The sequence below is a fragment of the Erithacus rubecula genome, assembly GCF_903797595.1.
Source record: "Erithacus rubecula genome assembly, chromosome: 2".
NCBI classification, from domain to species: domain Eukaryota; kingdom Metazoa; phylum Chordata; class Aves; order Passeriformes; family Muscicapidae; genus Erithacus; species Erithacus rubecula.
The window spans coordinates 62,042,610-62,069,052 of record NC_136685.1 but is presented as its reverse complement, the minus strand read 5'-3'; the positions used below and the strand labels follow the sequence as shown (position 1 = coordinate 62,069,052).

Sequence of the window (26,443 nt, the reverse complement as noted above, 5' to 3'; positions counted from 1 at the left end):
GGACAGAGGTGGAAACTTACCAATAAATTTATCAAATGCAATAGTTCGAATAAATCCACTAAATTATGAATAAGTTAATAAAAGTGATTAACTTTCAGCAGATCCATACCTACAGGATTCCTGATGAATGTGACTGTGAATCAAATCAGTTTTTACTGGAATCCTCAATATTACAAATATCACCTCATGCTACAAGAATTAAACCAGGGTCATTTGTAACTCTTCAGCCAAGGGTGGGCACATGCAACAGACTGGTGAATTAATCAAAAGGAGAACTGAACATTTTCATTTTACTGCCTCTTTCTGCATGAAAAACACATATAATTTTTACTTTCTCCCATTGCTAACTTATACAGCCCACTCAGCAGGACTGATTTGACAGGAAAAAAAAACAGTGCTAAATTCATTTGGCCATAGTCTTTTTTTTTTCTTTTTTTTTTTTTTTTTCCCTTTCCCCCAGTTTTCTGTTCTTGCTGATTTGCAAAGTCTCAGGTGACTGAGTTATGAGTTGTTTGTCCAACAGCTCCTTTGTTCTGATCTGTGCTTCAGCAAAAACTGGAAAAACCTGTTCGCTTGCTCTTTTTTTTTTTTTTTTTAATCTTCCTCTCTCCAATTGGTAGCTGCAGCTTGTACACATGCAGGCAAGGTGGTGCCTACCTTTTATGTGGAAAGCTGCCTTACAAAAATAGGTTGCATTTTCCATTATCCCAGAGCTTTTCTAGCCTCATACAGGCTTTGGTGGACGCTCCGTGACTTAAATTCCATTTGCTCTCCATGAAATATTTAGGTCAGTATCTTATTTTACTTTAGCAAAAGGAAGGTGTGTCTCCAGTGCATTCATTTAAAATAATAATTTATGAACTCCAGGAGATCTGCAGAAACCAGCCTTGTGAAATGTAGTTTTTTGGACACAGAAGTCTGTGTGCCTTACAGCATCTACACATGGTGTGGTGTTAATACCTGTAAGACAGAACAAACAGTGAGCAGGCAAGGTAGTGCAAAAAGCAGACAAATTGAGAAGAAACTTTTGTTTCCATCTCCTTCCTTTTCTGGCTTCGTGCTGCTGTTGGAACAAGAATGGGTCAGCTGTGTGGACGATGCATGCAGCTCCTGCGGGACTTCATAGGCTTTGTTCAGAGGATGTCCTCTGACTTGGTGCAAGGCATCAAGGCATGCTTAACTCTGATAAGCAACTGCTCCTGCTTAAAGCAAAACAGCTCTAAAAGCAGACAGCTCTACAAACCCATGCTACAGCCTCATGAGAGAGTGACAGCACAGGAGTTTCTGCAGCATATTGAAACAGGTAAGAGGACTTGTCTTTTTCTGAAGGACTGTGAAAGAGCAAGGGAGTTAATTTTGTGGGTTGAGAGCAGATTGCTAGCTGATCTGCTCTGGCATGGCATTGAGCAGCTTGGTGATGATGAGGAGAGGCTGCAGAGCTACAGAGCATTTTCTATGTGTACAGGACACCAAGGGCTCAAGTAGTGCAACAGTTGGATCTGGGTTAATCACTTTCTTGCTCTGCCACCCCTGTTAATATATAACCCATGTAAATGTGCTTTGTAAAAGCGAGTCCTTCTCAAAATTAAAGTTATTTTTTTAAGTCAGTCAAAAGGTACTGACAAAATTGGACACAGGCTTTGCTAAGACTGGAGTGCTGAGCTGTGAGTGGGCAGATCACAGTGTGATGTTCACAGTTGTGCACCTCTGTGTTGGCTGAACACTCAGACTTATGCTAGAAATGTTTGGACCATATATTGTGAAGATCAAAGTCACCCTGGGACAACAATCATTGAGCTCTCAGGATTCCAAGAAACCATGCTTTTGTGCAAACGTTTTAGACACCAGACTTAATAACAATCATGGGATTTTGCTTGAATCAAATAGATCCATAATTCTTCATCTATCTCCTTTACATGTTATCTGCCTGATTTCCCCTCTTTTTCTGTTTGGGATGTCCTCTTTGTCCTCTCCTAGGATACAATATCAATAGGAAAACTTGTTTTTTTTTATTTTGCTTCTGCAGTCATCTTGGGTGAGTGTATTTTGTTGGTTGTCCAATGTAAAAACAGTCCTTATCTTAAGATAAGGGGTCACTGCTTGTTTGGTTTTGCTTTGTCTTACAACTAATTGGGTATACTTTATGTTTAGAAGCTTTGGGCTAAAACTACTACACAAAATTGCATAGTCTCCTATTTTCCTTTGTGTGGAAGGTGTGGGACTACTATTTCTTTACTTGCCTTTTTGGGAACATGAAACAATCTTGTGAGGGGAACCAGGAGAGACATTTTTCCTTGGTATAACATGATTAATGCTTTTTGAAATGATCTGTCATGGAACAACCTTTGGAATAATTGCTGTGACTGTTTGTTGGGAGCATGTGTGAATTAGGCTCACCTGGTGTTTGCTGGTGTCATTATCCAGTGAAGGTGGTGGGTCCTCTGCTGCTGATAAGGATCGTTGCACCTTTAGCACTGGTTTAAATCCTGACATTCATATCCAGAATAGGGACAGATAGCTTATTATACAGGGGAGATCTTCTAGGGCTGAACTTTGTCTTCCAAAGGCTAGCATGCTCCTGACAGTCTCTGTAGGAGACTGTCTTGGCAGTATCCCTGTACAGTTGATGGATGAGATGTAATGAAGGGGAGGCCAGAATGCCCCTTGTAGCAGCCACTGCTGCTCCCTGAAAAGACTAAGTGTGTGTTTTCTCTAGAGATACTTTCCTCTCCAAGATCAGTCTTCAAAAGTCTGGTCTGTCTTGGATACATGGGAATTGGGATACAGCAGCAGGAAGCCTAGAGCTTCTCTGACAGCAGTACACAGGTGACAATGAGGGTTTTCAGGGAGCTCTGTCCACAGCAGGACACATACACCACCCAGGAAGCAGAACCAAGGTTAATTCTCGGAGTGGCCAAATCTTACTGCCTAGACAAATGGAGGCAGGGAAGCCTCACAAAGAGAACCAAGACACGTCCCTTACTTTAACACTCACCTGTGTATTTTATCCAAAAAGCAAACAGACAGTGTTTGGACAATTTGGGTGCAAAGACTTCATGGTAGACTTCATGGTTGATCATCATACTCATCTGTTAGCCAGGGCAGCAAATTTTGATATTTTAAGCAAGTGAAGATTTTGAGTGGTTTCAGCTTTATCACTCTCTCAAACAAAACCTGATATGTGGAAGAATCAGACAGATTCAGTTTCAGATAAAGGAACAGAATTCAACCACATGAAGAGATTTTTGGGTTTTTTTCTCTATAACCTTGCACACACAGGAAAGTCCTTCCCTTTGTATGTATCACTAATAATTTTAAAAATTGATCTTTTTATGAAGCAGTTCTGTGAAGCTCACTTACCTAAACTTGAGGTTAGGAGTTTGCTAGTCTTGACATGTCAGCAGCTTCTAATGGCTTGAGATACTGGCTGTGTTTTGCACTGAAGCATGAAAGCTCATGCCCCTCACATCCCTCATGTTTCTTTGTCCCATGGGAGGTAAAGTAGCTAGGCATTTTTCATAGAGGTATTTCAATCATTAATGCACAGATTTAATCTATTGCCTGAAAATACATCTTATAATTGTGTGCTCCACCAGTTGATCAGTCATACATTACTTTTTTAACTATCTTCATTGGTTCAATGTCCCTTTCATTTTCCTGTCTGCTGCTCCATTCCACGTATTATATTATACAGTGACTTACAGAAGTCATGCATGACTGCTATTGCTTGATAACTGTTGTTGAACATCTGGTTTATTCATAGGGGAGCTATCATACTTGAGAACAGGTAAACTCATGCTAGAAATTTAACCCTGATTTAAGCCCATGCTGCTATTCCTTTATATCCTGTCTTTCAGTACCCAATACAAGAAACACAGTGAACTTCAGATGTGGTCAATTATAAATATATACTCTTTCTATACTTAGAAATATATATAGAAATACAAAATATATTAGAAATATATACTCTTACTTTACTAAGAACATCCATGTTCAGTATTTTAACAAAGATTAGGAAAAATATAAAGATTTTTGTGGAGAACAAGAACACCTGCATTTATATTAGATAGTATAAAAGAGTCTAAGAGTTATAATTTATCTTGTTTCCAGTCACTAGCTTTGTGAGCTTTGCAAGAGGCATTGCCTCTTGTAGGTTATTCCCAGTTCATCTATTGCTTCTGCTCATGGAAACAAGAATAAAGATAGAAGAGCTTTGTGGAGCTGTTGCAGTACATAAATCCTTATGTGTTTGGTTGACTGTAAATTTTGATTTTTTCTTTTGTAAACTAATCCTTTTCAGATGTAATTGAGCCTGTGCTGTCATTTTACATCTTTAGATTTTGAAATGTCTCCACTTGGAAAGGACCCTCTGGAAGCCTTGAGGACCTTATCCTTTTCAGAAAACCCAGGTTTACAGCAGTCGGCTGCCCTCTATTACTTGCATATGAGTCAGCACAGTAAGTTATCTCAGTAAGCATTACAAAATTTTCATGTAATCATAAATAAAAATATTATTTCAAACTGTGAAACTCCTTTTGATTCATTAAGCAAATTGTTGGCTTTTTTTTTTTTTTTTTGCTTTCATGCTATGTTGTTTGCCAAGGAAGATGGCAAACTGTCATTACCACATAGGCAGTCAGTTCTGGATTTTGCTATAAGGAGATATCTCTTATGATTATAAAAGACTTATTTATGAAATTGTTACACTACTGTTACTCTTCTGAAGCTCAGCAGAACCCAAAGTATTTAGAGTTAGTGTATACTGAATCTCCTGAAAGTAACACAGTCAAAATATGGTGAAAGGAAAGGGACATAGAGACCAGTTAATGTTTTATATATTGTATACAGAAGAGGACAAAGCTCCAGAAGCCAGGTTGTAGGGAAAATTTATGAAGGAAACATTCTTCTTTCTTCCAGCTATTCTGTGGGAGAATTTGGCTCTTAAAATAGTTTGTTAATGGTTAGGAGTCAGCCTAGATATCCCAAATAAAATGCCAGCAAGAGTTTGGATTCTACAAAAAAGGTAAAAATACTAGTAATAAGCAGGTTGTGATTTACTTATCTATTTGTTTGTTTTGATTTTACTCCAAAGAGAATATTCTGTCACTTGGATGCTTTATCCCATGTGTTTTTGCTGGATAAAATGTGCAGGTAGCCACAACACAAGGACCTGCTGTGAGGCAGAATGACCTGTTTGGTAGCAAGGCACACTACTTCCCTTCCCGTGATGGTTTGAAGTACTTGATTATTCAAAACCTCTTCAGCAAACTTGCCCTGTTTGCTAGTAGCAGTGGAATTTTAATGAAGGTGAATACCACTCAGCCTGTCTATGGGAGCACCTGAGACTTTAGTCCATCAAGGGAAAAATGTGCCTGTGGTGAACAATGGGACTCATGAATATTTCCTCTCATTCTTGCAGTGAACCTCCCCCTGCCTGTGGAGCATCTGGAACCCTTCTATGCCTTACTAAGTTCTGCTGACCTGGAGGTGCAGCAGATGTCTTCCTTGTCCCTTGTCAACTTCTTGCTGGAAGGAAATAGTGAGTAATTAATGACACATCTCTCTTCAGGTGGAGCAGTATCTCTTAGCCGGACTCAGACAGAAGGAGGGCACTTCTACACAAATCTAGATTCCTTTTTTTGTGTTCCTGATAGGACAAGTGTGAGTCTGATTCTGACTGCAAGATATGTAGCTTCTGGTGGCACCAAGACACATCAGATCCCTCCAGCTATATAATGTGACAAGAATTCTTGGATCTGTATAGAGGCTGATAAATTATCCTTATACCAGTGTGGGAATTCTGTTCTCATTCTTGGATCTACAGATATTTTTCCTTTCAAATAATGGATATAGCTCGTAGAAATAAACTCTATGCATGAGACAGTGCTCATTTTCTGGTTCTTTATGAACTGGACCTTAGTCTTAAATTTCTTGCAGAGAAAAAAAAAACCAAAACAAAAAACATTTAAATGCTTAGTGTAATTCACTTACTTCTGTAACTAAAGGGGAAAATAGATTTGAGATAGAATCTGGGAGATACAGAAGAAAAACTTCCCAATAAAGTTTATGTTGATAGATAGGGCATGAACATGCCACACCTCATCAATGGGGTCTTAGTTCCATCTACTACTGCACTCCTGGGCACCTGGGCCACAACAGGTATTCCATTCAGTCTTCAGCAAAGCTGGCCTTTCTCTTTGCTTTCTTTTTTAAGGATTTTGCTGCAAATAATATAATGTCACTATTTACAAAGAAAAAGTAATATTTAAAGGGTAGACCTCAGAAGAAAAAGAAAGGAAGTTGCTGAATAAATTGTGTACCCATTGGAAAGCTGTGGTTGCTCTTGCCAAAATTAACCAGATTTGGCACTTTCTGGCCTAAAACCTCCAAACATCTGTTTCACTCTTTCATACATCTGAAGGGGAATTAAGCAAACCCAGCTAGGGACTATGAGTGGCTTTCAGGCTGTTTCCATCTTAAGTCTATTTTGTATAATCATAATGTTGATCTCCAAAGCAGTCAATGGATGATGTATTCTTTCCACAAAATCACTAACTGTTAACTTTTTTATTTGTCCATTTTTTCTTGAATTTTGAATAGTTGACAAAGAATTAGTTGTCCAAATGGGGTTACTTGATCCAATTCTGGATCTGCTTGAGTCAGAGGATCCCACTGTCCAGTGTAATTCCTGTGCCTGCATCATGACTTTGGCTGTTTCAGGTGAGTGTTCTTTTATCTTCTATTGTGAATTCATTCAACTCTTACATCATATTTTAAGATGAAACAGTCTATTTGCAATTGGTTTAAGAGTCATAAGATGCAGCAAGTTTTGGTATTCCCACATCATGAATTCAACCTCCTGACATTCCAGTTATTTTTCTCAGTGTTTCTGACCTTTGTGCTCTTATGATTACAAACCTTTTTCTGATTTTCATCTTAAATGTATTCATGACCAGCTTATCTTAATTAATGTCTACACTGGCTTTTGCTTCAGGAGCTCTGTCTCTCTGATGTCTATGCTGATGAGATTCCTTCATTTTACTAGACTGAGAAAGCCAAGGTCTTTTTAGACTCCTCTTGTAAGTGCTACTCTCTGTTCCTCTCCAGAGTCCTTCCGGGTGTAAATTACATGTTCCAGGAATGGAACGCAGCATTTGCATGTGCCATACCATGGTACCACAGGCCTCAGGCATTGTTACAGTGCCAAGATACAGATCAGTGCTGCAGGAATTTAGTTTTGGATTCATCTCTTCTGAAAGAGAAGTCACCACAAACGTGCAGTATTTCAACTGGGGTCTCACCTGTGCCTTTTATTGTGGAATGTAGGGAAACTTTTTTTCATAGGGAAGTTTTGTGGTACATCTCATGGTATCTCTTGCAGGTTTGGTGGTTGTGCCGTGGTGATATTGTCTTCTTAGAAGTGACTTAATCACTTAGTTTGCTCCTCCTTTGCTGCTGTTTCCAGCAGACACTAAGTAATCAAGGCTCTACCACATTCCAAGTGCACATCCCTGCATTTTGTACAAGTTTCATTCTGTTTTCATTGCTTCAGTCTTCTGACTTGTCTGTTATTTGTAAAATATTCTGGTTCTCCACTGCATTGACAGTCCTATATTCACATCTTTGTTTTAATTTTCTGGTTCAAAGCAATATAGACTGGCCCTCATGGAATTCCATTTCTGGCCTCTTCCCAGGTGGTCATTCCCATTCAGCAAAACTTGCTCCTAGTTTGCTGTCAGTCAGTTTGTTATCCATCATGTACTACTTGCATTTGTTACCAACTTCTGCTTAACAATGCATATTTCATATAATGATATTAATATTTTCCTGGTATCCAGACAGGTAAATTCAGCCACAGTCACCTAAAGGTTATCGTGTTCATCTGTCTTACTCTACCTTGTGCAAACTCGTAGTTCTCCAGTACAAATTGTGTACAAATCTGTCAAAAAGCCATGAATAGCCTTCCTGTCACATTTATTCTACCAGCTTCCCTCTCCAGCAAGGGAAGTTGCAGTCTGATGTCCCAGAAGGCTGAGGAAAACACGATGAAAGTGTTAATTTCTCATTGAACTATTTATGTTGCAAAGGAGGAGTGGATAAGCAGGATCCAACCACATGAAAGTGCTTATTTGCATTTTATCCCACCTTTTTGTTTTATTTTCAGGTTTTTAAACACTTTTCCCTTAGGAGCTTATTTTTAAGCATTGTATATCATTGTCAGGTTAAGCATTCTACATACTGCATTACTTTGTGTGGAATGCAAACTGCCTCATTTGAATGTCTTATTAGGCATGGCATTACTAAACTTTTAGTAGTACTAGTTTGGCACTAGTACTACTTTGTGTAGGTTCAGTGGAGTTAATCCCTTGAAGACTTAGAGAGGTGTCCCTTCAGCTATTTTAAACAGTCCATGGAGAAAGTGATTTGTTTGGGCACCTAAGGATGTTACTTAGTCCTGAGGACACTCTTGCCCTTCTAGATGTCTAACATGGAATATAAGGAGCCCTCAGTTACTCCAGATCCAGGCTACCTTAATTCCCTGTGGTCTTCTAATGTCTTTTCACACTCGCTTAAGCACCAATGTCCTTCTGAGCACAGGTATTACAAATTAAGCACTCAAGGAGCTTTCAAAGCTGAGCACAGAGGTAGGCAGTCCTGCATAGGCTTGGTTGCTGCCTGGAATTTGATCAGTGTTGAGGATCTCTGTCCTAGTTTAACTAGGATTTAAATGGGCTGGATCCATTTATTTGTTTTTCAGACTATATTTAGATATCACAGCAGTGAGAATAAAGCAAGAGGTAATTCTCCAGGGTTTATTTTAATTTAAACTCTCAGACTGAAATTTTTCAGTGTCTGCTTGAGAAAAGCGTCCTGTTCAGTCAGTCATATCCTTCAAGAAGGCCATTTATGCAAAAAAGGTAAACATGGAAACACAACCAAATTAGGAAGATACTTAGATGGCTTTATGGTGACTAAAATTCTGCATGCATTACATTCATGGAGTGTATTGTGTGCAAGAATAAGGGAAGCAGTGATATATATAAATTCTTTCTTAATATTTTTACCTCTCTTTTTTATTTGGCTGAGTAGTTTGAATCACACCACTTGGAGCCATACGATAGACTTTCTGCTTCTACTGAGGGAAACAAAAGAATGGTATGTATGCAGATTAGATTAGAGAAGGGCTTGTCTACGAAAGGGATCAGAATATTTCACCAGAATAGTAGCTTCCCACATGGAAAAGATATTTTTTAATAGATTAATCTTCCCAGAACAATTTTTCTTCTCTCTTTTTTTTTTTTTTTTTTTTTTTTTTTTTTTTTTTTTTTTTTTTTTTTTCAGAATAAAAGTTATTTACTTTAGTATATACTCATAGGAAGACAGAAAAATACTTGCCCTGGAATATTAAACTGATATTATCTGAACTACACTTGAATGAATATCCTGGCTAATCTGTGTATGTCAGTTCCACACTAGATAGGCTTTAGGTATAAAACTTGGTTCTCATAATTGTCTAAGTTAGTTAGCACCTGAAAACTTGACCTCATCCAAATACTTTTTTTTTTTTTTTTTCACTGCTTCATGTTTCTCTCAGCAAACTTTCATGGACTGGTCATCATTTAAACTGTGTATAAATATTGTCAATTTTACAGAATTATGTATTGTACTTTTTTTCACCAGTTTTTCATCCAGGAGACTTAAAGAATTCTACAGATCTTTTTTTTAGTTCTCCTTGTACTCCAGGTTGTTGAATACAACTGTACAACTTAATACATTGCCATGCAAAGAATCACCACCACTTCAGAGAAGCATCATCTTTTCAAATCCCAATGTTTAAATCAAATTCTGTCTTTAGAAACCTCTGCACTGTTTGTACCTCTCCAGTGAGTAACACAGGGACACTCCAAGAGAGAAATTGCCCCTGAATATACCCTACTAAATTAATTAAACCTTACCTGCAGTTAATGATGTGATTTTTGGTTATCACACTGTGAATAGGTTGATCAGGCATACCAAGAGTATGAAGCAAGTAGGGACTTTGTTAACCTGCTTAAAGTGTCTAAGGATATTTTAATTATCCTTGTCACAAACCAAAAGCAACGAACCAGCTGTGATTTATGGCTAATCCAGAAGTCATGAGCTGGTTCCCTTGCTATTAACCTCTCAGAATTTTTAACAGTTTCCTTTGGGCATGCAGAGAAATCAGAGAAAGGAACACCAAAGTTCTGCTAGTTGTCCTGCTTGTGGCTCACAGTAAGCAATTCTTTCTTTCTTTCTTTCTCTGATTCTTTTCTCCAGAGTCCAACCGAGAGGCTATTGGTGCTGCTAGAGGAGTTACACCCCTACTGTCTCTTGCCAAATCCTATGATCCCAGAGTCCAACAAAATGCAGTTGGTGCTATTCTGAACCTCACACAATCAGGTACTTTCAGGACTAATGGTTTACCTAAATTACCAAAAGGAAACTCACTGATAGAAAAATAATCCTAAAGGTTAAGGCAAGAATAAAAGCATATCTGAGCCACAAGTGATTTCCTCTGCATATGGCATTCATGTTGGTACCACAGGTTGATGATAAGTTAAGCTGATACATGCCCTTTTTTGCCTAGTAGCAAAACAAAAAAGCTTGATTTTCAAATCCAAGGGGCTAGTGTATGAATATTTAAATAATCAGTCCAAAAAATAGGAAAAAAAAGCCATTTGTTGAAGAAATAATTTGGCCTAAAAAGTTAGCAGGACATTTGGTGTGCTTTAAAGCAATCTCAAGGGTTTATCCAACACAGTTGAGCTTTAGGAGGTTTTTGCTTGTTCTGACTAACTCAGTGCTGGAATATGCTAAGTATAACTTAGCATGGATCAGACATTAAAGGCTCCTGGAATATCCCCCAACAGCTTTATCAAAAACAGTACTTGGTCTTCTGCAATTATATGTAGACTACTATAATTAACTCTGAACCAAACCAGCATTAAATCTCACCTACCAAGCTGATACCATTATTCCACAGAGCTAGACAATAAAGTCATGAGTAACATCTCTGAACTCTGTTGTGGAAGGAAACAGTTGGCAAGAACTTACACAGTTGGCTGTTACATTTCTGATATTATTCTGAGTATTTTAAATAATTTGTTTTTAAAACACAGAAATCATAGTGAAGATCTTACCTGAGGCTTTTCAGCTTCTTCAGCAATTCAGATTCTCAGAGCAATTTTTATCATAAAACCATCAAAAGCTTAATCAGACAGCCTGCTAGTCTTTTTGCTAAAATACCAGCATACTGCTGCATTACACAAGCTCTAAATTATGTACTCTTTAATCATACTGACTGGCATATATTTGGACAACATCAGCACTCTTTAGAACCCAAGAACTGTGCACATCCCTTTTGAATGGTGCCTCCAGATGAGAGGGGGAAGGAGGAAGACACTTTTACTTTTTGTTTTTTAATGGCAGAGAAAATCCAGCAAGTCCTCTGCAAGGAAGGAGCCTTACCAGTTCTTGCCTTGCTGCTGGAATCTCCTGACTCAGAAGTCCAGGTATGACTAAAACAGGTTAGATTTTAAAACAGTAACATTGTGACTGTAAGGAGAGCACAAGCCTCAGTATGCAGAAAAGGGGGAGGGGATGGGAGGAAAGATTTCTCCAGTGAAGTGGAGAAACATGGGAGAGCATCTTGGTGAAAATCAGCTCAGTCAGACAATGTGTATTAAAAGACTCAATTTGTCTCACGCCACAGGAGAAAGTTTATGAAGCAAAACTTTTTCTGCCAGCACACATTAATGCATGCACGGAGTTGTTATGTGGCTACCTTCTTCTGCCTTTCAGATCAGACAAGATGCAGATAGGTCTCTTCCTCTGGGTTTTGTTTTTTTCTTTGTTTTGTTTGTTTTGTTGTTTTGGGGGGTTTTTTTGCATCCTAACTTTGATCTTCTGCTCTAAGCAATGTTACTAAATATTCTGAGAAGACATAACTTGGAAAGATCTTTTTCTTGTTATTGTAAATATCTGTAAAACATCCTATTTTATGCCTATCACAGACACCTCTTTGTGATTCTGCACACTCAGCAGAGAACTTGTCTTAGTGAACAAGTATGCTGATAAATACATTATGAATCAGTGTTGTAAGCCTTTCACTCTGCTAGTTTGTTCATTCTGTCCTTTGAGTAGTACAGAATTGTTTGCTCCATCAGTTTAATTATCTCTACTCAGACTTTTTTAAATGTCTGAAGAGATGGACCCTCTGGAATTGCTCTCTGCAAACTGTTTCAGCATTTTTAGATTTCTCTGGGATTCATCTTAAAATTTCCATCTCTGTAGCTCAACCTGTTTCTTCTAATTATACTTCCCTAGTAATAAATACTTTTGTATGTGCAACCCTCCCTTAGCATTCATGGTTAGAACCTTTGGCAATGATCCCTTGGCATGTTAGGGCAATAGCTACATCCAGCTTGAGTAAATCAATGTAAACATATAGTACAGTAGATGCAGATGACCTAACTGAGATGCCAGCAGCAATGTCATTGCAGCAGCAGAGCACATTCCCAAATAGCCAGGGTCCTAATGAGTGTACAACACGCCCCAGCAGGATTGCTGTAGCAGCTATAGCATGTTGTGTCAACCCCATAAACACCCTTAAGGTCAAAAAGCATTTTGTTTTCATTGATTTTAAATCTGAGCATTTCTTCAATTTATTTGTATTCTCTTCAATGTGTCACCACTCTGACCTCTCTACAATTTTTCTTGGTTCTTTGCAGTATTACAGCTGTGCTGCCCTGAGCAATGTGGCAGCCAATGTTCAGCACCACAAAGCCTTGCTGAGACCCAGTGGCAGATTCCTTCTGCGGACACTGATCTCTCTCCTATCCTCTTCTGTGGACAAGGTAAAGCTGTAGCTTTTCCTTGGTGGAAAGACTTAGCATCTGAGTACAATTATAAACTTGGGCTTCCAGTTTCAGCCTCACATCATTCTGTTCATCTACTGTACAGGTACCTATGCAGCATCTTTCCCATGAGAAAAGACATTTATAATAGAAAACACATGGGTTTTACAAGGTCAATGTATGAAGAAAGCAAAGGGAAATTATTAAAGTTGTTCTACAGCCCTGGACACTTCCTTTAGACTAGGGTAGCCTGTATAATATGAACTTGAAACATCATGTGAGAAGTGCCCTGTCCAGGCTCTGTCTTTGATCATTGTGTCTGTGACAGAAGTCTGACACATCTGTTGTGCTACTTTTTTTTTTTTTTTTTTTTTTTTTGGTATCCAGAACTTTTACTGTATGGCTTCGAGGAATAACATCTTGAAAATTTTGCTTTGTTGGAATCCACATCAAATAAATTTCAAGAAACCTCCGTTCAGGGTGTAACTTGAAATTCTGTGTGGAAGGGAGGTGAAAAAAAGGCAAAGCAAATGGGATAATTTCTTTCCCTTCATTTTCCTATAACATATCAGACATTCTAAAATAAAGCCAACATCTGAACCCATTCTTCATCAACAATAGAATGACTGATATTAGGAGGCTGAAAAAAAAAATCATCAAAACTTTGAAAAAAAACATGTGCCAAAATTTATTCTTGAAGATAATGTAATAGCTTGCTAGTGTTGTCATGTTTATTTTGTGTGCAATAGGCAAGAATATACATTACTGAAACTGCTCTTTTTCTTCCTCTCTCTCATTTTTAAATTTTTTTTTCCTCTTTGGCACAAGCAGGTTTCAAGCCAGGCATGTGTTTGCTTAAGAAATTTGGCTACCAGTGGTAAGCAATGTCTTGGAGATAAAGAAACCACACTATTTCTTTCTCTCTCTGCCTTTCAGAGTGAGCACAGTGGGCTGGGAACCTTTTCTATTAAAAGCAAAGAGACATTTTCTGCATTTTAACTGGATGTTAAGGGAAGAGGAAGGTGCAGTACACATCCTAACTAAATCTGTCATAGAGCTTCCTGGTAGCAAGGGGAGAAAGTGACAACGGCTGCAGAGGTGTTCTTATGCACAGAACCTTAGCGAGTTGCTAAGCTTTCCTCCTTTCTGTGTTTCCTAAGCATTAAACCCAGTTAGGACAGAATGTCTCCTGAAATTGCTTATTGAGTGGGGACCTGTCTTCTCCAAGGCATGATTCTGTCTATCATTAAATGTAATTTTCTCCCATGCATTTGTCATCCTCTTAAAAAACCCTGTCCTATTAAGTGTCCAAGATTCATTTCTATGACATATTCAGGAGATAGTGGCAGAGGATTGGCACACTCAGTGCTAAAGTCCCAGACTCCAGGGTAGAGTTATTCATCTAGAAAATGTAGAGATGCTTAATTTTCAAGCAGTCACAATTATAGAGGAGCTGAGAGTGAAGGAAGTGCTGTGTCACTCCTTGACATGTTTGAAACACCTGGCCTGCTTGACTTTTAGATCTGCCTCTCCATCTGCTGGCTGCTCTGGCATTACCTTTCAGTGCACTTACTGAGGTTGCAGGGGCAAGTGGGGTATAACAACTCAGTGGGATGGCTGGGCTGTCTCGTGGCTAACCATAACTCTGTGAGATAGCTGGTGCTTGGGAGGTCTTTCTGTTTGTGCAGCAGAAGCTGCCACCTTCTTACCTGACCTTATGCCAGTGATGGACTCAGAATATTCCCCTCACTCTTTTTTTTTTGAGGTTCAGACACAGACTGAGGGTGCCCAAACCTACATTCTTTCATCAAGCTTACATTAATCCCTCAGCAAAAGGAGGCAGAGCAAATGAGGGTTTATTTTTATAACTGAACATCTGCCATTGCCCCATCCCATGGAGATGGAGAGGTCCCCTCTAATTTGACCACTGAGACAATTGTCAGCTGCTAAGAGTCAGAGCCTGAATTACTCCCTGCAGTGCTCTGAACCCCCCTGACCCCCTTTGTTTTCCCTCACCAGCAGACATCCAGGCTGAGATGGTTGCTGAGAACGCCCTGCCCAAGCTGTGCTCCCTCCTGGCCTCTGGCAGCGAGGAGGTGCGCCGTGCCTCCATTGCTCTGCTCTGGATACTCTCCCAGCACCCACCCAACCAGGTATGGGAGGTCTTTTCCCAAAAAACAGAGGAGAAAGACTACTTCTGGCCACCACCTGGGCTAACACTCTGTTATGGCAGAACTGCCTATGAAATATATTTTGAGAATGACCAAGAGACTGTGGAAGACTTGCCAACCCTTCTCTCTCCTACCCAAAATACCAAGGCTTCATGTACTGCATCTTCACAGACATTAACTACCTGAGGAGCCATTTGTTGTGCTGAGGGGGATCCAAAGGACAGACCAGTGAGAGAGTAGAGGGGGAGATGGGTGTCAGGGTCGTTGGATATGTGAATACTGCCTTGCACTCCCTGCAGTCCCCTCAGTCCCCAGACCACGGGTCTCCAGATGGGTGTGCAGGGGGGAGGACACGCACAGCTCCATGAGAGACTGCCACCAATGAGGGCACCCAAGGAAGTTATTTCTTGGCTACAGAGCTTCCCCACACACTGAGAAGCACAGGAACTAATTTAGAGCACACATTTAAAGTGCAGAAGTGCAGAACAAAGGGCAAATATACATTACTTCCCTACATGGACAACTTTGTTCAAAAGTGTATTTGTAAAATATTAACATATTTTGAATTAGGATAAAAACATATGGGGGACTAAGAATTTGAAATCCTATCTATCTTTAGTCAATGCATTAGGACTTTCACTAGGATTGTGTATCCTCATGTCCTAAGTTATGGAATGATTCTGTTTGTTCAGGGTAAACACCACCATTAAACACCACTAGCAAATACCTGAAGAAGTCTGACTACAATTAAATTATGGCAAATACTAACAGATTACTCTTGTTTTTAAATAAAATTTTCTTTGCAGTAATTAAAGATATCCTTAAGATATGATAGATATGAAAGGTTTTTGGTAAGTGTTTTAAGCTAACAACAGCATTTGAAAGTAGTCAGAGGTTGGCTACAGTGAGCAAAAATATGTGAGAACCTTTCCTGCCACATTGCTTTAAGCAGTAGTCTGACAGGGTCTGATTAAATTCAGGTGACCTTAGGTGCATGAAATACACTCAGCAGCCTGACTGGAAATTTACTCTGGGTTTGAAAAGCTTGGTGTGTTACAGTTCTGTTGTCTGTATGCAAACCAAAATTGCACCTCCCCTACCTCTGGGACATGATGGAGAAAATGGATGAGCTCAATGCCTGGGAAGCAGCAACTAGAGCACAGAGCTATTCAAGGCACAGTGGTTGCACGAGCACTGAACATCCTCATTGTGTTTCGATTGTATGAGGCAGTTTGACAAGCAATTTGCACTCAACAAGCTTACAGATGAAATGCATTAACTTAGTTGAAGGCCATTTGCACAGTAACTATGTTATTCAATAGAACATTATAGTGGAACACGGTCCTCACTCAGTTTTGCTTTTTTGTCTCCAAACCTTGTTTAGTTTTTGTTTCTCCCAGCAAAGAGTACCCACAAATCCCTTTCTCCCTGGTCCTGAAACTTGTCTTTACCAGTGTTTCCAAGCCCTGGCCACAAAGAGACGTGGTCAGCATCAGGGGGAACAAAGACAATGGGACCTCATCCTCATCACACAAGTGATGAAACAGTCCATCCTTCATGAGGGAAAAAGGGGCAGTATCAAGAGGCTGTAAAGCAAAGCAGCTCACTTTATTCTCCAGTGAGAAGCATGTACATCTCTAAATTTGTTTTAGTGAGCAAACACGGCTGTCCCTGGCTCCTGAATGTTGCTGCTTTGTGCGAGCGAGCCCTGGGCACTCTGAGAAGAGGCTGACCTCTTCTCATTCATATCCTGCCTCCCCAGCTCCATGCCTTTTCTGGCTTGCTTTTCAAGGCTTTTCAGTGTTTCTTTCTCTAACTCAGGCTGAATTTTCCGTGACTGAAAAAGGGACTTCTCCATGGGAACAACTGTTAGAAAACAAACCACTGAACAAAGCTAACCTTTACAACCAAGTCAAGTGATGCTTGAATTATTACAAATACTACCCAGGATACAATGGGGCAGAATCCATCTGCCCTTTCGTTACCATGAGGCAAACCCCCAGGAATGCTTCACAGCAGCTCCTCACCCTTCTTCAGCCCCCTTTTTGCAATCTCCTGGTCAGCCTGTTGACAGGGATTCCCAGCAAGGGCTGGAAAACTTCCCTCTTGCAGAGGGAATTGTATTCAGCTTTCCCAAGGACAGTCCAACCCTGAAACACTAAAGAATCAGGCTTTGTGAGAAAAGAGTCTTTTAAATCAAATACCTTTGAGCAAAAGACCTGGAAGTCAGGGTCTGTCTGTTCCAGATGGTGCAACTGACTCTCCACTCCAGGTACAAAATAACTTTGCCTTACCATCTTGCTAACTGGTAAATGGCATAATATTTACCTTGTCAAGAAATCCTTGTGTAAGGAGTATGCATGCAGCATTGCAACTGTAAGCACACTTGCTGCTAGAATGCTTTTCCTTGCCTTTATTTTTAATTTTTTAATATTCTAGTCTTGGGAGAAGTTAGATCAATATCCATCTGAATCACTCAATCTATTTTTACTCACAGTTTTCTCGTGATTCTCTTGCAGTATGCAGGAGTGAGCCAGAAAAAAAAAGTAAATCTGGATCTCAGCCATATTCCAGCCAAAAAAAGAAGTTCAGCAAAATTCAAGTACTGCCACTCGCTAATGTAGGTCCTAAATAAACAAAAGATCTTGGCAAGGAAGTCATTATATATTAGAAAGTTCCTTTATAGTGCATAGAAAATTTCCTCCTCTCAGGCTGTAGCAAATCAAAAATGAGTGTTGTAGTTGATGGGATTACATGGAAAGAGGACATTTGGCCCAAAAGCATAGAAAAGAGTCATCAGTGGTAATATAATTGGGTTATCTAAAACTATATTATTTCTTCCTTTAAAGAGAAGGAAAAATAAGACTAAGGAAAATTTACTGTCATGTCTGCATATAGGATTCTTTAAATGCCCTGTGTTTAGGCACAGAACTGCCCTTTCCACTTATTTTCCTGCTTTATTTTAGGATTGCTGGTTGTGACAGCACTTAAAATGAGCTAAGTGAAGATGCCAGCTGGTATTAAAAGAAAATAAGATAGACTTTTGCAATTTAGCCTAAGCAAAAGAAATATTAAAGTTAAACTAACTTTTAAAGACATCTGCCTTTCAACACTGCTTTAGTGATCCTGATATTTCACAAATTTCAGAATCATGTGATTTTTTTCAACTCTGGATAGGACCAATGATTTTTTTTTTTATATTGAACTCCCTTGCTAATCCATCTTGACTTCCAAGTAGTACAAACAATATAGTTCATTGTGAACAAATAGAAGAACTGCATAAAAAACTCCTAAATTCCTAAGGGAAGGAGACTGACAGAAAAACACCCCCAAGAGGAAATCTTTTGCTTTTAACTGTAGACCTAACACAAACTGTTGAAGTCAGGTTTCTCTTACATACAGCAGTGCCTCCTTAATCCATATTGTTTACTACCTGTGCAGTAATCCAGACTCAGATTTGATACTACAGTAATGGCTTCAACCTGAAAAAAAGTAGGTTTAGATCTGATATTAGGAAAAAAAATCCTTACTGTGACAGTGGTGAGACACTGGAACATGTTGCCCAGAGAATTTGTGGATGCCCCATCCCTGGAAGTGTTTCAGGCTGGGTTGGATGAGGCTCTGAGCAGCTTGGCCTAGAGGAAGGTGTTCCTGCCCATAGCAAGGGGTTTGGAACCCGATGATCTTTAAGGTCCTTCCAACCCATTCTGTGGTTCAATTAATATTAATGGTAATGGGAGAGAGATACTCAGCAAAGTACCTCTAAAATATCACCAGACAGCAGAGAAATGTGTGTAAAGAAGATGTTCAGGACATGTTTACTAAAGAGGTGCCTGATCACAAACTAATCTAAGCATACAATCCATCATGGTAGCCAGGTAAATTGCTGAGGTGCTCAAGGACACACTGCTGCTGCTACTTCACCATGTGCCTTTGACACAGACCCTGACCACCTCTCCTTCCAGTCAGGATCACATCTTTCCCCTACTAGCAGTGACCCTGGTGAGGTATTTGATGGAAACAACAATAAACTACACGACTTTGAAGACTCCAGCTTTCCATAGCAAGAGTTCAATAGTCAATGCCAATCAGACCATACTTGAGAGAAGCAGCACTGGACCCAGCCACATCCTTGGTTTAAATAAGCAAACTAATGCTCTTCTTGCAGAGCTAAGTTGGATTTCTCCACAGCTCACTACAAAGTCACATTGTGTGTCCATATTGGATATAACTGAGATACTTCTTGCTCTTTTTAGGACACTCTGGCATGTGCTGAGCTACTGCAGAGCCTGGGGATGTTACTGGCATCACATAAAACAGACCCTGTGATTGTTGGACATACAGCTTGCATCATCAAAAACCTGAGCCTTTCCAAAAACAGTCAGGTAGGTACCCAGTGTTTGTCAGTGAACTGTACCCTGTGAGATTGCCATTGTGTTTATGTCAAATCAGCATTTAAAAAATAATTAATTCTGTGGGTAATTAAACATATGCCAGATTGCTATATATTTTACCCAAAACTGCATGTATGAATAAAAGGACCATAATGAAAGGTAGTTTTATTAATATTTTCCCAATACAGTACAAAAAGCTAATTAAAATAAGAAATATCTAATTTTTGCTATGAGTGATGTGGTTACCTAATTTGACTGCATTATAGGTATAAAAAGTTCTTCTAGCAAGGACATTTCATATTCATTAAAGGAATCATTCAGGAAAATCTGACGTCAGTTATAAACTGAATCTTTATTTCCTGGCTCTCATGCTTTAGCTGCTGTTCATTGCGAAATAGAACCCCAGCTACTGGTGTACATTTTGCCTTTTTGGTAAGATACTGGCTATGCCAAAATGCTACAAAGATCTCTCTTGCTGACTTTGCTTTGAAATCCATATGCACAGATGCATATCCATATGCACTTCCTTTCTCCTTGCCTTTCAGAGTACCTTGATCAAACAGTGTCACCAGTAGCAATCAATATTGGGGAAAACATCCCACCAAATCCTCATTTCTTCTTTGTCCCACTTGCTAGTACACACTTTTCAAGACTCAGTTCTTTTTTTTTTCTTTTCCTCTTTGTTCATGATCCAATTACTACTAGTTCCGGAGATTTAAACCAGACAGAAGGAAGAGAATGGGTTTTCTTGACTAAGATAAGAATTACATAAATTTCTAATAGCTGTAACATCAAGTTTTGCAGGAAACTAGATTTCCTTAAACTCAAAGCCCACAGTAGGAATAAAAATGGACCATCCATTCAAAGTTTGAAAAACACAGTCTTTTTTTGAATTACTTCAATTCTCTGTGACTTTATCCTGTTATCAGCTGGAGCTGCTTCACCTTCATAAAGCTTTATAAAATAGAGAGCATCAAGCACTCACTGCCTAAGTGAATACACAGGCATGAGTGGGAGTGCCAGGTTTCCAGGGTCAGTTCTAAGGAACGCTCCCTAAAACACGTAAGAGTCCTTGGCACAAGAGGAAAAAGACAGTGCTGTTTTTATGCCAGCAGGACATAAACAGAGTGTGGGAGCTTGAAAAGCAGCAGTCTCAAATCCACCTTGAACCTCTAAGCAGCAAGTTAAAAAACTGCAGCATAAAATGAGTATCAAAAAAAGATACTCCCTTTTGTTGATAGACACCTGAGCTCACTTAGGGAGCCATGAGCAGCTTCCATTGTTAGGGCCTCCCAGAGAGCTGATAACTTCATGATTCAACTTCACTGGAACCTCAACTTCACTAACCTCCAGCTGACTCATTCAGAACTCATTTCTTGGCTCATTTTTGCTTTTAATCCAGGTCAGCACAGGCTAAGTCTCCTATGTGTTTGCAACTCACTCTATAAAACTCAAAAAACCTCTGTACAGGTGATCTCTGAACAATCCAAGGTGTTTTCACCTGCTCATGGTAGATCTGGGAGGAGACATTTCCATTATTGGTAGTTTATCCCTCAGTACTGTAGGAGTACTTTTGAAGCCCCCAGACACCACTAAACACACTGGAAGTGCTAAACATGAATCTCTCTCTTGTGGCAGAGAATCACAGAGAGCAGCTGTGTGGAGGGTCTGCTGCAGACCATGCTTGTGACCCACACTCAGGAGGACTCCCTTCGCTACGTGACCTCCTGCCTCGCTGAGCTAGCCAAGCAAGGTATGGCAGCAGCCCTCCATGAATGGCTGAATCTGAGAAGTGCACGTCCTGTATTAATTCTCATGGGAGATGGAGCACAGCTGGACACACAGCCCATCTTTCCCTTTAAATTCGTTGTTTAGTTATAAGTTTCAAGAACAAAATCCACTGGCAGCATACATGGGCTCCATTGTCTGTGCTTTTGTTCAACTGCTTAAAATTCTTCACTCTAAATTTTTTTGTGCTGAACTTTACTGCTGTACACAGCCTGTCTGCTTCTATTTGTAACATTTCCCAGTTTCTCAGGCTGAAATAATTTTATCATTGCAGAAACTGATATAAAAAAAGACTAAAATATGAAGTATTTATCTTGAAATTTTTTGCATATGGATTTTATCAGAGATACCAAATTGGCACTCTTGAAAGGTAGAGCACTCTTTAGAGCAAGAAGGATGAGTGTAAATTTTCCCAACATGCCCCAGCATTGGATATTATCTGTCCAACAAGTCATGTCTTGTATCTGGTGTAATGGCCATACAGCTGGCAATATGTCACATTTAATTTTGCAAGCAGAGTGCAGTAGCTGCTGAACAGACTGAGCCCAACAGGCCAAGAGTGGATCTGGCACATAAAGTGATTCATTTTTGCAGAACAAAATGCCAACAAAATATGAATCAAATCCATGGCCTTTACCTTACTGAGAGCACAACCTCAGAACCTAATACTTTTTAAAAATCTAAACATACTTATTAACCAAGTTCAGCACTTACTTTTTTTCTCCAGTTGCATGAAGGACTCACTATTTCAGCAGATTCTGGCAGACCTCTCACTTTCATTTCTTTGACACTGGAGTTCCTATTTAGAGACTGCTCTCACACCTTTCTGCCTTCCAGAAGGAGCCATGTTGCACATGGTCCAGTGGATGGATGAACCTTTGACAAAGTGCTTGGTGAGACTGGCTGGCCAACTGGAATATCCTGAGCTATCCTTTCATGCTGCCTCCATCATCCAGGACATGATTGGTCACGGTAACTCACACAAGATTAACTGTGCTTTGAAAGAGAATTATGGCTGGCTGGAGTGAAATTAGCCTTTTCCCAAAGGACTGTCAGACACTGAACAACCTTAAATATCCCTCTATCACCCCTCTATTTGGTCTCTACAAATTTTTTAGGTTACAAGTGCCTATAGTCACTCTTGAAATAAAACAGTCCTTAAGTGCATGAAAAGTCCAGGGATAAAAGTGGACCATAGATAAAAGTCTGATTCACATGTTTGTTGCCTTCTTCAAGAACTGCCTGGTTCATAGTCAATTCTGTGATCCTTGTAAACAACTTCAGTAGGAAGGTGGGAGACCATTAAGATACTCCTCACCATGGGAGAGATGAGAACGTGTTTCAGACAAGGGTCACTTCAGACAAGGTTACATCTTTCAGTTTGACCTTCTTTCTCAGGATGTAAAATGTGATGGCATCCCCCACAGACAGCAGAAGTTGTGTTCCAAAATTTTAGATTAACTCTGCTCCCTGACCAGCAAGAGAAAAACTCTTACTGAGCCAAATCCTGCTGATATAATTCTAGACTAAATTAGCAGGAGCAGTGAAGTGGCTTTTAAGAATGCAGCCAAAATTTTTAAAGTTTCAATGAGAGAGAATAAAAGAGCATTACTTTTACCTGTAGAAAATAAACAGCTGTATGCTTAATATACTTGTCCCATGCAGCTGAGAGCCTTTAAGACTTGCAAGAAAAGGGTATTCTGATGATACTTGCCACATTCTCTAGAAAGGTATGGTTAGATTTTAGACATAAGAAAAACAAATCTGCATTGAGTCCCCAGTAAGGGAAAATGCATTCTGTTCCATTTCCAGCATCAAGGATTTGCAACAGAGCAGACTCTAAGGTAGTGAACAGAATCCAACAGCATAATCATCTCATGGATAGCTTCACCTACCAGGCCAACCAGTCTGAGAAGCAGGCCTCTTGCACAGGGATCAAATTCCCAGCACAGCCCACTCATCTTTTTATTTACCTGAAGTATCAGCAGTAGTATCAGAAGCTGAAGTACAGGGAAGTCCCTTGCCAGTCTTTGCAGTAATGTTGATTTTAGCTGGAGGTGGATGATTCATTATTGATCTTATAAACGTTGTAACAAAAATCAGTTTTCAAAGTGTTTAAAGGCTCATATTGATCTCCAGTGGTTCTTCCATTTATGCAGAAAAAATGATGCTTTTGTGGAAGCATCGCATTGGAGAGATTCAAGCCTACCTCAGGAATTTTCTTACCCACCAGGAGGTCCGTTTCCAGCAGCTGGGCATCTCCACATTCTGCAGACTGCGAGCAGGTACGTCCTTCCTGCCAAGGCTGCCTGCACCCACCAGCAGCAAACAGGCACTGCTTAGTAACAGAGATCACAGAATCATTAGGGTTGGAAAAGACCTCTAAGGTCAAGTCCAACCACTGACAGTGCAAACCTCTCTGGGAACTAGCTCTCCTCACTTAAGAAAACAGAATAATCTCAAGGGTAGCTGTTACCTCACCTGTTTTAAAGCAGCTCTTTAAGAGTATGTCCTGATAAATGCAAGAGGATTTTGTTTACTTGCTTTAAAATTAAAAGCTTTCTGAACAGCAGGGAAGCAGGACTTCAGGAACAGATGCTTTTACCCTGTATAAGAAATTTTGGGCACTAGATGAAACCTGAAAGTTTTTTAAATGTGATTTTAGTTTATTTTGATAAAGCAAGTGAATAGGAAATTGCATTATTAACTGACATTAAAGCTGGAAAGTCTCACATCTTCATACTTAAAAATCCATTCCTTAATATTTTTTTCTGGGTTTGTCTAGTCTTCCTGTCTTTGGATAAAAGTTGAGTACTTATGAGAGATATAATATGGTAATAATTATATAGCACATATCTATACATATGTAGAACCAGAGCCAAAACCCTGCTGTATCTAGATAGGCAGCTGCTGCATAAGGCTGAATTTGACAACTGAGATTTATACATCTGGACCAGCAGAATTTAGTAGCAATCTTGAATGGATGGAGGGATGAAAGGATGAAAACTGAATTTGTATCTGTTTTGTGTGGTATTTTTCTGCTTTACCTGTAATAAGAACCACCAATCAACCATATCTAACCTGAAAAATAAGTTTTCTATGCCTCTGCACTAGAGCATAGGGAAAAACAGCAGATTGCTTAACACCTGTTATTCCTCTTCAGATCCAGACTTTTCATTAGCATTCAGAAAAAGCCAAATGGCCAAACTCCTTGAGCAAGTGCATCAACAAACAGAAGAAACTCAAGAGCTCCTTAGGGCAGCTATGTGCCATGAAGACAGTTAATATTTAAGCCAAATGGCTTATGAAAACTTACCAGATCCAAGGGCCTGAACTTTCAGAGGAAACAACTCTTTTCATTGGTTCCTGTAATTTTCCTGCTACTTGCAGTTTCATCATACAAGAGAGATGTCCCGATAACAAGAATTGGAGCAGGTCAAAACACAATTCCTTGGACTCTTTGACTTGAGGACTTGGCTACATGCTGAAAAACACCCACTATGCTTGGTTAACCTTCCATGGTTTGTTTTTGGTTTCTTCACCCCCCCTTCAGAGAAACCAGCACTCCATTAATGAGGTTTTATTCATGCAACAGACTGACTGCACCGATGAGGCACCTCTCAGGTATGCAGGTGACTCTGCATTCATCTTTATTCTGTTTCTGTTCCGTGTCCTGTATTTCAGACCACACTCCAAGAACTTTGGAAAATAATTGAATCAACCCATGCAGTAAAAGTAGAAAACTATGAGCAGGTTGCTACAGAAAGTAACTTATGAGGGACAATTCAGAAAGTGCAAGAAATTTGTAATAAACAAGTATGGGTGAAGCCTTACAGCTGATCCTTGTTCACACTATAGGCACTACTCTGCAGCAGAAGAGCAAAGGCATGTTAAGGCAAGGAAATGTTGCACAGAGCAAGTACAGAACACAGCAGGAACCATGAAGGATTTGTGTGAGATATGTTTAAGTACAGAACTGTGTTCTGCAAATGTTAAATTATTTCCAAAGCTACTTGCAACACGGGAACACTGAAAATATTTGGCAAAATTAGGAGTTTTTGTTATATTTTGATATTGATTCTTCGTTTTAAATAGAGTTAAATAACAATAAAAATGTGTTTAAATTCAACTTATTTTCTTACATATCTTCTTCTCATGGGCAGGCAGATGTTCAGCCATCTCCAGGAAAGCTGCATTCCATCATGTGTAATGGTTACTTGGGAAGACACACACTGTAACTTCAAACATCCCCCTTTCCTCTTCCTTCCCCCAGCTTTGTATGCCCAGCATGACAATATAAGATGTGGAATGTCTCTATGGTCAGCTGGGGTCACCTGTCCCAGCTGTCCCCTCCCAACTTATTGTGCAACCCCAAGCAGGTAGGGTGGTGTGAGAGGCAGACTCTGTGCAAGTGTTGCTGAGCAGTAACTAAAACATCCCTGTGTTACCAACCTCATGTCCTCCACAAACCCAAACACAGCCCCCTTTGAGCCACTGTGAAGAAAATTAACTCTAACCCAACCAAAAACAGCACACTGTCTTTTGAGGTGCTTCTGACTGTCTTGTAACTCTTATGTGCACCTGAATCTTTAGAGCTGATACTGGTTACAAACGTGGAATAAAAGTGAGATTTAAAAATTAGTTTTAAAAAGTTATTCTGTCAGTTAATAGCTCAATGTCCCATTTTATTGTGGCTCAAATCTCTGAGCTTAATTTTGGTGCTGGGAGGAGGCATTTTCAATAATGATTTCTTTTCATATCAGCAAGTTCAATCCAATGGTACTGTTTGGGAAAAAACAAAACAAAACTCTCCCCCCCCCCAAAAAAAAAAACCAACCCAAAAAATAAACAAAACAAAAGAAAAAAACTTAAACAAACATGTAAAAAGAACCAAAGCCACACTCAGTGCAGTAAAAAGGCCTGTTAAAGTGCAGGGTAGACAGAAAATATCCAAAATATGGCATTTTCAGTTTTCATGTGTGACAAGAATCTAGTTTTGAAATATCATGTGACAAACCACGTGCTCAGCTTTGGGCAGGTGGATTTTCTAAAACTGACTGAATGACACGCCTAGGAACAAAAAAAATCTCAAACTGCAAACCACCTCTGTGGGTCATTTTAGATCAAAAAGCAACAGTACAATATTAAGTAATGATATTAGAATGTGTCCTGTATTTGTATTCTTAGATATTTAATGTCAATCATTATTTCA

The 26,443-nt window shown here is 39.5% G+C and overlaps 1 protein-coding gene across 3 annotated transcripts; it reads left to right on the top strand.

The window, feature by feature from the left end:
- The first annotated feature begins 632 nt into the window (after positions 1 to 632).
- On the top strand, positions 633 to 25,360 carry LOC306814291 (uncharacterized protein). 3 transcript variants are annotated; one of them, XM_079330219.1, is made up of 14 exons: positions 633 to 1,303; positions 4,338 to 4,457; positions 5,420 to 5,539; positions 6,601 to 6,720; positions 10,300 to 10,422; positions 11,452 to 11,534; positions 12,753 to 12,878; positions 13,710 to 13,755; positions 14,901 to 15,031; positions 19,306 to 19,434; positions 21,082 to 21,196; positions 22,069 to 22,203; positions 23,391 to 23,516; positions 24,395 to 25,360. In XM_079330219.1, the coding sequence occupies exons 1-14, from the start codon at positions 1,078 to 1,080 to the stop codon at positions 24,514 to 24,516; spliced, it is 1,722 nt and encodes a 573-aa protein (XP_079186345.1). In that variant the 5' UTR covers positions 633 to 1,077; the 3' UTR covers positions 24,517 to 25,360. The 3 variants fall into 3 exon arrangements, with proteins under 3 accessions (XP_079186345.1, XP_079186346.1, XP_079186344.1); XM_079330220.1 differs by having other exon boundaries at positions 14,898 to 15,031; positions 22,072 to 22,203; XM_079330218.1 differs by having other exon boundaries at positions 14,898 to 15,031.
- The last annotated feature ends 1,083 nt before the right edge of the window (positions 25,361 to 26,443 follow it).

Coding starts and splice junctions, on each gene's coding strand:
- LOC306814291 (XM_079330218.1), top strand. CDS start 1,078: ATGGGTCAGCTGTGTGGACGATGCATGCAGCTCCTGCGGGACTTCATA. Junction 15,032..19,305: donor CCCAGCACCCACCCAACCAG/GTATGGGAGGTC, acceptor TGCTCTTTTTAG/GACACTCTGGCATGTGCTGA. Junction 21,197..22,068: donor CGCTGAGCTAGCCAAGCAAG/GTATGGCAGCAG, acceptor TCTGCCTTCCAG/AAGGAGCCATGTTGCACATG.